Source organism: Lemur catta, chromosome 7, assembly GCF_020740605.2.
Source record: "Lemur catta isolate mLemCat1 chromosome 7, mLemCat1.pri, whole genome shotgun sequence".
Taxonomy (NCBI): Eukaryota; Metazoa; Chordata; class Mammalia; order Primates; family Lemuridae; genus Lemur; species Lemur catta.
The window spans coordinates 44734906-44746332 of NC_059134.1; the positions used below are offsets into that span (position 1 = coordinate 44734906).

At 36.9% G+C, this 11427-nt stretch overlaps 1 protein-coding gene across 2 annotated transcripts in view; it reads right to left on the bottom strand.

Moving 5' to 3' along the window:
• FOLH1B (folate hydrolase 1B) overlaps positions 1-11059 on the bottom strand; it is a 43042-nt gene extending 31983 nt beyond the window's left edge. For both annotated transcript variants that reach the window (XM_045557149.1, XM_045557150.1), the window contains exons 1-4: positions 10710-11059; positions 8373-8481; positions 4300-4486; positions 1602-1703 (exon numbers count right to left, since the gene is read on the bottom strand). In XM_045557149.1, coding sequence (XP_045413105.1) covers positions 1602-1703; positions 4300-4486; positions 8373-8481; positions 10710-10827 — 516 coding nt within the window. In that variant the 5' untranslated portion in view covers positions 10828-11059. The remainder of the gene's footprint in view (positions 1-1601; positions 1704-4299; positions 4487-8372; positions 8482-10709) is intronic.
• Between the last annotated feature and the right edge of the window lie 368 nt (positions 11060-11427).

Genomic DNA, 11427 nt, shown 5'->3' on the forward strand with positions numbered 1-11427 from the left:
GCGAACTAGTGCTCGAGTGGATGCAATTTTAAACAAAATGAGGGAAGTCTAATTGTTTCAGCAAAATGATTATTTTCAGCTCTTGTATTTCTTCCTAAGACCAGTTCAATATTAGTGTACTGTTAATGATTTCACTATATGTTTGATTTATAAGTGTTAGCCCTCTCTGGAGCACACTCTTATTCTATTTAACTGTGGCTACAAAGTCATTAGCCAATTTGATTTCATCAAAATAATTTTTTTTAGTCTAAGTATTTTACTTGAAATTTATCCTTAATAGCACCGACTTTAAATGTCTCTAAATGGTGGCTATCTTTAATAAATAAGCAATCCTCACAAAACAAATTATAAGGGAGAAGGAACTGAAGAAGGCATTAGTTTTAAAGTGATAGTAAACTTTGAAAATGAAAACAAGTATAATAGATATGGTTTCTCAGCACTGCTCAAATGCAAGTTGTCACTGTTAGAAAAAAGCTTTGTTTTCAGACAAAGACTTTCTTGTATAATTTACACTGTACCATTGTTCTACAACTGTGAATAAATACAATCTTGCACTATTGGCATGCAATTTGCCCTGTTTCCTTCAAGCTTCCATCATCCTGCCCTTGTTAAAAGAGACGGAATTGGGAGGCAAACCCAGTGGTTCTCAAAGCATGATCCTTGAACCCTCAGAAGCAAGGTCACCTGGGACCCTGTTAGAAATACAAATTCTCAGGCTCCACCCCAGACCTACTGAAACTCAGAGGGTGGGAACCAGAATCTGTTTTGCAAGCCCTCCAGACCATTATAAACCAGTCTGTGGCATTTTGTTATAAAAGCACAAATGTGTCTAAGACACTCACTAAAAAGCTAAGCTCTGTGCAGGAATCTGGGGATTGACTGTAAAATTTCAGATAGTATTCATGCAGTTTGTTGAATAAACCACATAAAATTTTCTAGAACAGACATCCATGCTCTTCATTTGGAAATGGCAACAGTACTTTTATGCAAACTCTTTGAAAATTAATCAGTGTTATACAACTGTAGTAAAGAACATAGGATATTCATACAGTGGAAATTACTCCATAATAAAATGGAACAAGCTACTGATAAATAGTAAAATGTGTGACTGTCACAGACTCTATGCTTAGTGAAAGAAGCTAGACACAATATATTACATGTCATACAATCCCATTTATATGAATTTATAGAACAGGCAAAACTAATCTATGATACCAAAAAAAAAAATCAGAAGAAGATTGTCTCATAGGTGTGTAGAGTTGATTAAGAAGGGACATAAGGGAACTTTCTGAAGTAATGGTAATATTCTATAAATTGATGGAGTTTGGATTACACGGGTATATGCATTTGTCAAAAATTAATAAATGCACATTTGGGATTTGTGCATCTCATTGTAGTAAATTTTATCTTAAAAAGCATCACGAATAAAAAATAATCAACATTCCTTTTTCTTACTAAGGAGCTCTAGTTTCTTAAATATGGAAAAAAGGTAAATTGGGATTACATCAAAAATCTCTGTATTACCCTTGAATTATTGTCTGAATGTGAGTGGAAGGAGGGTTTCTGTTTTTCATTTTTATTTTCTTGTATTATGTTTTTACCTCTGGTACTCCTTGTGGAGAGAAAGCACTGAAAGGTGGTACAACATCCAAAACATTTTCGTATCCAGGAGGAGGTGGTTCAAATAATGATGTGTTGAAAATCTAAAGAAAGAAGAAACTATAATCAAAAGTAAATCAGTTAAAGTTTGATCAGTTCAATCAAACATGAAAAAAATGCCTATTGTCTTTTACATCAGTAGAAGGTTAATCAATTCTTCAGTATTTTGATAATACACATCAGATACTCAGCACTATGCTAGTAAATGTGCTAAATAAAAATAAAAATAAAAAAGTCAATATATAGTTCAATCCATATGGTATGTTATCTCTACATAAACAAAAGTGAAACAATGTCTCTGCATTGGGAGATGGGAGATAGTAAGAGCACTGATGATTGGTGCCGAGGGATGATCACAGAGCTGAATTGTCACAATGTCAACAGATAATGCCTGAGTCTGAAATTAAAACAATATAAACATGTTATATAGACATAGCGGTAAAAATCAAAAGAATCAACTCATAGTTGAATAGTGATTGCTTCCGGAAAGGAGAAAATAGAAAGCAAGGCACTCTGGAGAAGTATGTGATTATATGCATGTGTAATTTGGATAAAAATAAAAATTAACTAAGGATATAACTTGAAAAAATTAAAAAACTTTAGTTAGCTAACCTCCTTACCATTCAGGAAAATCTCCAAAATGAAACTTCTGCTCATTCATTTTGTATTATTTCACAGGTTTCAATAACTTTATACATTTTTGTAATAGCAAAAATAAATAATGAAATAAAATAATAAAACCAATGGTACAGTCAAAATTTGGAGGTGAGGAGGAAGGAAAAAAGAAAAAGGAAGTCTGCTAATTTCCACACTGCACATAGACAATCCCCAAATTTGAAAGCACAAAACAGAGGTTTATGTATCTCTTTTAACTTGTAAATATTTTATTATGTCATTAAATAATTTTCCTAAACATAGTTGTAAAGACCCTTTAGTACTGCGGTCCCAACCCCAAGGCAACTGACTAGTGTTAGGGACAGGGCCTCACAGCAGGAGGCGAGCACCAGGCAAGCCAGCAAAGCTTCATCCGTATTTACAGCTGCTCCCATCCCTCGCATCACCGCCTGGGCTCCGCCTCCTGTCAGATCAGCGGCAGCATTAGATTCTCACAGGAGCGCAAACCCTACTGTAAACTGTGCATGCAAGGGATCTAAGTTGTGCGCTCCTTAAGAAAATCTAATGCCTGATGATCTGAGGTGGAGCTGAGGTGGTCCTGCTAGCACTGGGGAGCAGCTGCAAATACAGATTATCATTAGCATACAGGTTTGATTGCACAAAGACCATAATAAATCAGTTGCTTGCAGACTCATATCAAAACCCTATCCGTGAGTGGCAAGTGACAATTAAGCTCCATCTGGTGGCAGGCTTATAGTATATATTACAATGTAATAATAATATAAATACAATATAAATAAAGTGTACAATAAATGTAATGCACTTGAATCATCCCCAAACCATCTTTCCCTCACCCCCAGTCTATGGAAAAATTGTCTTCCATGAAACTGGTCCCTGGTGCCAAAAAGGTTGGGAACTGCTGCTTTAGTACTTAATTGTATAGATATGCCACCTCTTACTTTATAAATGTTATGAGACTGTTATGAGACTATATGATATACATTGGTATTCTCAATACCTTTTTTAAAAATACTTTTTAGATTTTGAAATAGTTTAATAATTTTTTAAAGTTAAAATCTTAACTACTAGGATTTAAAATAGTAATTAATAGGGAAAGCTCAGTCATATTAGGAAATTTAGCATGGGATTATATCACTGCAAAACATAACATATTAATCATTAAAAGAGATTGACTCATTAGTCAGTAAGAGGAGGTTATTGCCATATTTTGAAAAGAAACATTTAAATATATATTTAAATCACATGACATTTTCAGTTCACTGATCAAGCTGGACATATTTGAAGCTATATATAATTTAGAAGGTCCAGTAATAAAAAAACTAAAGGAAGTTGTTTACACTGAAAGAGACTCTTCTAGGTATAGTAGCTCTAAAACTAAGCTACGTGAAATAGGGATGAATATATAAGTTATATTTTATGAGCTTTCATATTGAACATATATCATAGTAAGAAATATCTCAGTTATCTGCATTATCTTCTCTTTCTCAAGTATGTAACCCAACTTGCAAACTAGATTGGAAATTATTTAGAGTACATATTATTCTATAGACCTTGCCTCCAAACGCTCATCCCCTCCAAATGCCCTCACACAAGTTCTTGGCACAGAACTGAACACAGGGTCATTTGAGATATAACCATTAAGTAGCAACAAAAACCTGCTAGCTCAAACTGCATACTGGGTTTCTGAACTTCCTAGCAACACCAAATCTATGCAATGATTAAAAGTTTACTAATATATCATATTTGATATTGGTGTGTAACACTAAAAAATAACAGCAAGTGGTATCAAGCATTTATTTCTCAGAATCTTTCTAACATCACTTTAACTTCAAACATCATAAGAAAGTAGCTGACACTGGTAATGAGATATTAAAGATATTATTCACAAGATTTAATAATATTTTTTTCTATCAATATTTGGAGATGGTATAGAACATTCTTTAATAGAAGGTATTTGAAAAACAATAGATTGGGGAAATGTTTCTGTTATTGTTTTTCTTTTACCTCATTTCCATCTTCATCAATTATTGAGATGTAGTTGGGATGAGTCTTATTTGGGTAGGACAACAAGACATCATAATGGGCTAGCTCAACAGAATCCAGGCCAAATTCTTTCCACTGGGATTGAATTTGCTTTGCAAGCCGAAAGTTTTGTTCTGTTCCTGCTAAATGGGGTATCCGTGTAAAATTACTGGTAAACAAAAATTGAAAATGGTTAGAATTAATGTTTAGTCAGACTTTATTTCAAATCAACAACAAAACAAAGCATATTTACACAAAAATATTTTGAAATGTGATGTGTTAAAAAAGCAAGGTGGTACTACTATTGCATTGCTATTATTGCACTGAATAGATTTTCAAAGTTTGCTTTTAAATTTTCATGCTCTAATTTTTACTAATTCAAGAGAAAAACTGGAGAAACTAATATTTGTAGAGTATTGTTATGTGCAATCCTATGGCTATAAACCCTTATGGTAGATGACTAAAGTGTCAGATTCTTTTCTTAAGACCTTTGCATCTTGGAACTTTAATGGAATCATCTGTTTATTTCACTGTGTAAAATATATCTGAGAGATAAAAAAATAATTTTATGCAAAAGACTAGGCTGTGACATGGCAAGAATTACTAATAATTACATTTATTTAAATATTAAAAGTTATAGACAAGGGAGAAACTTCTTGATTAACACTCATTTATAAAATATCTTCATTAAAAAATAATCTGAACATACTGACACAAGCTCAGACTGAATCTCTTATACTCCATCCATGAGGAAGAGCACTATACTTAAAATCTATGATAAGAATTAGTCTGAAGAGGAATATCTTTAACAAAGACATTATATGGCCAAAATTTGACTACCAGAAATATTTTCATGAGTAGACTAATTTCTCATTTAATATGTCTAGATCCTGGTGCTTTTGATTGTTTTAAATGTCTCCATCCTGGGGAATCTGTTGTTTCCTGAAGAGCTTATTGGTATCTTCAAACTTAAATCCCTTTTTAAAAAACTCCATATGACAAGGCATTATGTAGCATGAAAAGATATTTACTTTTAGTTTATAAACTTTTGGAACTTCATGAATTTCTGGTTCTAAATATGTAGGGTTTTCTAAAATCAATACACTTCTATCTTCAGGCGATTTTTTAAAAAGTAAGAAGCAACATGGCTATGATAATCCCTATTTCAACTGTTTCATTCAACTGTGTATCTTAATTTTTTAGTTTGGTAAATCAACAATGAAGGAAAATAACTCAATTTTTTAGAAACAGGATTCCTATGATTAGTTTACTTTAATAATTATATTTAAAGTATTTAAATTGGAGAAGAATAGTATTAAAATCCTCATTTGGTAAATGTTTATGGACATAACACTTTACATAGGATTTCTAATGTGTATTTGTAAAATATGGTATCAATAACAAACGGAACACACATTTAAGAGGCAGCTAAGGAGCCTCTATCCCTTCATCAACATATAATTGCAGAGAAAACAGAAAAACAGCCAAGATATTGCTATTTTTTTCTATATTACACACATCACAAACTACAACCAAAATAGGATATAAACTATGTATATTTCATGAAGTACCAGTTATAACTTTGTCCCTACATGCAAGAAGAGTTTCTATAAGAAATCTTGAACCTGGTGACAAAAAAGGGGAAGGGGATCATTTTATTAATATTATAAGTGAAATTTCTTCTAACAGTTTTGTTACTACCAACTAGGATACATCATGCTAAGGGTCCATGAGATAACATATTGAAGGACAAGGCGGTTCTTAATTTTTTTGTTTTAATCACTTAACAATGTGTGTTGTAAGTAATTTGTTGATTCTACCACCAGAATATCAAATTTTGTAAAAAAAAAAAAAAAAAAAAAAAAAAAGAAGATGAAGAAGAATTTACAAATTTTCCAAAATAGCAAAAATCCGTTCATATATCTCTTTCAGGCTGGTTTAAATATGTCCCAAGTACTCTCACATTCTCTCAATTCATAAAGGGAGCTACTAGTATACCTGTTTTAATACATTTCATCTGATTTACAAAAGATGCAGCAGTGTTTAGGGGAGTTAGATGACTTAAAGACAGCTAATAAAAGGTGAAACAGGTATTTATACACATATCAGTAAAATTCTGAAACTGGAAATCTAAAACACTCTTCTAAAACCATCTTATCTTTCAAAACAGGGTGAAGGAAAATCCTTCTAGAGAAATGCAAAATAGTGAATGGAATCTGTGAATTTAACCAGGTGTTTACAAAACAGAAGGGAAAACACAAGACAACCCTGTATCCCAAGGCAGAATGAAAAAACTGCTGCTAATGAATCCAACCTTTCACAACTGAGGCGGACACCCCAGAGACAGTGGGGCCCTTTAAGAGCAGAACAAGGGCTCATAAAGGGAGACAAGATAGGAGGTCCTAGCTTTTAATGGCCCCTGACCAATGGGTATATTTTAATAAGAAGCTCTCTGATAGACACATGGCAAATTGGAAATCTGGAAAGTCCGAGAGACTTCCGGAGATTCTGTAGTTCTTGCAGGGGGTGAGTGGACGTTCTCTTAACCTTTCTTTTCTGTGTTAATGAGTTCTGAACAGTTAGAGGAGCTTGGTTAGGGCTCTGGAGAATAAATAAGACACGGACTGCTTAGATCTTGCTTGAGAGTCCAAAAACAAAAAGGAAGGCATTCATTTTTCCTCTTTTTTGGTCCATCCATGTAACAAGTTAGGGAAAGAAGAAGGTAGCAGGAGCAGCAGCTCCGTCTAGGAGTGAAGACCATATCTTTCCAGACCTCTGCTTTTATTATATGTATTATACATGATTACAGTGGACTAAGTGCAAGAGGCACAGGGAAGGGTTTCCACAAAGATAAAGAAGTTTAAGCTTCAGGATCTCTCACTTCAGAGGGCCCTTCCCAAAGATCTGGAAGGTGTCTTATAAAATTTTTATTCATAGCTTTAATTCTGTTGTAATTAATATAGAAATATATGTGTTTATATGATTATGTGTGGACACATCTATGCATATCTATGTGTGTATGTATATGTACATATAGTAGTCTTTTTATATAAAATTACAACTTGAATTCACCAGGGAATCTTTTAATCATTAGAGGAACTTCAAGTATTTTTGGACACATGCACTAAGCCAGTTTGTAAAAAGAACAAAAAAGGCACTTCATACCTTGAAAAAAACTAAGTATTCTAATCAATTTTATATAATAATTCTACACAAGTGTTTGATTTTTAGTTGCTTTGTAAATACTTGTAAAATTTACTCACTTATCTCTTTTGGTCTATAATAGAGAAAGCTATTCCAGGAAGTGGAGAGCTAGTTTTTAAAATATGCCAAATGTATGCTCTTTAATTTCACCCACATCACAATAATATTGTTAGCCCCATTTTACAAATGTGCAAATAAGGGCTCAGGAAGGTTAAATATTCACCCAAAGTTACTTTACTATTAAAGGGCAAAGATGGAATTCAAACTCAATCTTGCCTGACTCCAAAGTCCAATCTTATTTATTTATTTACTAAAATACACTATCTTCCTCTAAATCAGGAGCCAGCAAACTAGGTTCCACTGGCCGAACTTGTCCCACCGCCTATTTCTGTACAGTCCACGAGCTAGGAATGGGTTTTACATTTTATTAATAGTTTAAAAAAAAGCAAGAACAATATTGTGTGACACATCAATTATATGGAATTCAAATTTCAGTACCCATAAATAAAGTTTTATCCGAAATGACAGACTTATTTGTTTACATATTTTCTATGAATTCTTTGTGTTACAATAGCAGAGCTGAATAGCTGTTATAGAGATCAGCCTACAAAGGCTGACCCTTTTACAGAAAAAGGCTGCTAACTGCTAACTCTGCTCTAAAACTGCTGTAATGATAAGGTTTAGCTGATAGTATAATCCTCTCCCAATGAAATGTGATGCAAGATCCTTGATAAATAAATCTATTTTTAAAAAGCCAGCTCCTATATATGAAATATTGGACCAAGACTTTTAAATAGAATGGTACATTTTTCCAACAAACTGTCCATGTAAACTTTCAAGTGTACACTTACTATAAGAACTTCTTGATGTTCTCAGCTTTCAATTCATCCAAAAATGCCTTCCTCATGCTATGCTGTGGAACAATGTGAGTAGCTTCATTGGAGGATTTTATAAACCACCCTGAAAAATACATCCAAAAATAGGAATGAGATATGAGCTCATAGACAGGACTTATTTTCCTTTATTATTGTATGTATCATATTAATACTATGTAAAACACAAATTGTCAAGCACCTCTAACTTTAGGTGAGATTTTCTGAAGTTTAATTTCTCTTACCTACTTCTACCAAAAAAAAAATCATACAGATTTTTAAATTATAAACCAATTGCAACATTTTTTATCCAGCTCCAAGACAGGTCAACATTGCTGTTATTCTAAGAAACGTTTTGCAAGGAAATCAGCACTAAAATTAAATATGATATTAATGTTTCAACTAACAGGGATAAACAAGGTCTTTTGAAAATAAAGGCAAAAAGAAGATCCACCTTTCTCCCTAAAGCTTCTATCTTCAGTGACTGCTCCTTTATTGACCTAGAATAAGCACTTAAAAATTTTTATAATGAATTAATTATGAATATATTTCAAGTACATAAATTATTTCAAAATATTGAAGGAAACTCAGACCTCTAATTTGTTCTGGTTCTTAAACTTATACAAAATGTGCTGAGATTTTGTGTTTACAGTTGAAGCAGGCTTGAGAAGTTCAAGTTCAGAAAGCAACAGTGAGACTACAATTTAGCCAACATCTCTGCCAGGCATCCAGTGCACAAAAGAGGCCAGAGGCAATAGCTAGCCACATCATGTACCATTAGCCCCTGCAGCTGGCTTTTAATCTGAGGGGTACAGGGTTCAACACTCTAGGGTTTATTTAGGGAAATTATAGGATCTGGGAACAAAATTTTTACAAAATCAGCACCCAGCCAGCTTTCATGGAGCTTTCCAATTATTAATCACATTGATACCAATACAAATACATATACATGAACATTAAAACACATAATTGGACTCAAAGAGATAAACGATTCCACCTATGCATAAAACAAAAGGACTTGGATTAGAGTGTGGGATCAGGGAAGGGTACAATGATGAGATGCTTGAACTGAGATCTGAAAAATGATGAGGATGAAAACCTGTGGGGGAAGGGAGAGCAGAGAATCCTAAGGGAGAAAAAAACAGTAATAAAGAACCTATTCTGTGTCAGACACTGAGCAGTGAATACAGGGTTGGGGGTGACACCAGGAAGAATAAAAAATACCTTGAAGAGATGCAAAAGATTTTAATCCCCATGTAGACCTTACCAAATCAAATTCCCATTTTCGTAGTTGAGAAAATGTAAATTCAATTTGAAATGTATCCTTGTTGAGCACTTACTCATTTAAACCCCACAACAACCCTGGGTGGTTACTAATAATTTCATGTTAATTATGAGCAGTGTATGTGGCGCAAAAGTCTTTGACCGATTCCAATGTCACACAGAATGCTACAAAAGACTGAGTAAACCAAACTGGTCCACGCCCTACTCTTCCAAATCCCAGAAAAGAGATCTAAAACTCCGAGCAGAGGTGGACTACTGTGGCGATACCTAACGCTAGTCCTGTGCGTTAAAGTCCCAACTCCTCACAAAAAGCGAAAAAGTGCTAAAAATCCCAGTATTGTACTAAGAGATTTACGTGCTATTTCATTTAGTATTGCCAATAAGTTGCAGAAAATATTATCTTCCTCATAAAGACAAGGAAACTAAGGCTGAGGGAGGTTCCGTAACTTGCTGAGGCCAGTAGAAAGTGACAAAGTCAAAATTAGAATTTAAGAGTCTGAGCTCGCTTGTCCCGCTCTGGTTTTCTTGGAGAGGTGGCAAAGTCTGCAAATCAGTGCACAGGGAACAACGCCAAAGACCTGCTGTTAAAGATGGGTTCAGAGCCTGACAGGAATTCACCCAGTCCCCAAATGTGCCTCTGTTACTTCCAAGGAGAAAAGAACGAGAAGAGAAAAAGACTCCCTTTGCAGCAATGTCCTAAATTCTACCGTCAACCTGGAGCAGCCCCAGGTACCCGACGATATAAAAGCCCCAAAGGGGAGAGGGGCGCTCCCTGCAAAGCTCCCTGGGCGACTTTGTTCCACAACCCCCGGAGTTCTACGCTCATCCTAAAACATGCTGTGTCTAGGCAGCTCGTCTAGAACCCAGCCCTGCCTCGCCTCCAGCGAACCTCCTCCCACCTCGTGGGGGCTCACCCCCACACCGTCCCCACTCAAACTGCCGCCCTGGGGGAGAGCGACCGGACCCCACTCGGCAGCCGACCCGGGCCAGCGGGGGAGGCTCCGAGGCTTGACTGGCTGAGCGTGCCCCTACCTACGAGGAAGCCCAAGGTGAAGAGGCCGGTGGCCGTCACCAGTGCCCCGGCGCAGAGCCAGCGTGGCCGGCGCCCGGACACCGCCACCGAGTTGGATTCGTCCAGGAGGTTCCACATCGCGGCGCGAGCCGAGCCGGGCCTCCCGGGCCCTGCGCCTGTGCGGGCCCGCGCTCGCGCCCTCGCCCGCAGCCCACCGACGCCTGGCTTTTCAGCCCCGGGAGGCTGGAACTCGCTCCCGGCCCTGGGGTCTAGCTTCTCCGCGATAAAAGTATTTTACAGCTTAAGCTGAACCAATCAGGGCGAGAGGAAGGCATTATCTGCCTCCAGGAGGAGAAGGAATCCCGACCCCTTTCCGGAGGCGCTTAAGGAAAAGTTTCTCTTGAAAATTGCCAGCTCTTGAAACCCCGCCCCCGCCCCGCCCCCCTGCGCCCGGAGCGGGGCGCGCAAGTCCGGCGCCCGGGGAGGGGAAGGAGGCGACTGAAGCTGCGGCAGTTGCTGCTCCCGGTCTGGCTTCGCCCGCTGCCCTCCCGTAACACCCGCTCCTCCGCCTCCTGGATACCCGCGGGCCTACCCCGGAATAAAGGCTCCTCTTTCTCCCGGGAAGATGCCCGCAGCCCCGCAGAGGCAGGGGCTCCAGCGGAGTCGGGCTCCTTGGTTTGTCTCCTCCCACTGCTGTGACCTCCAGGCACGAAGTCAGTGGGTCCAGACACCCGAGGG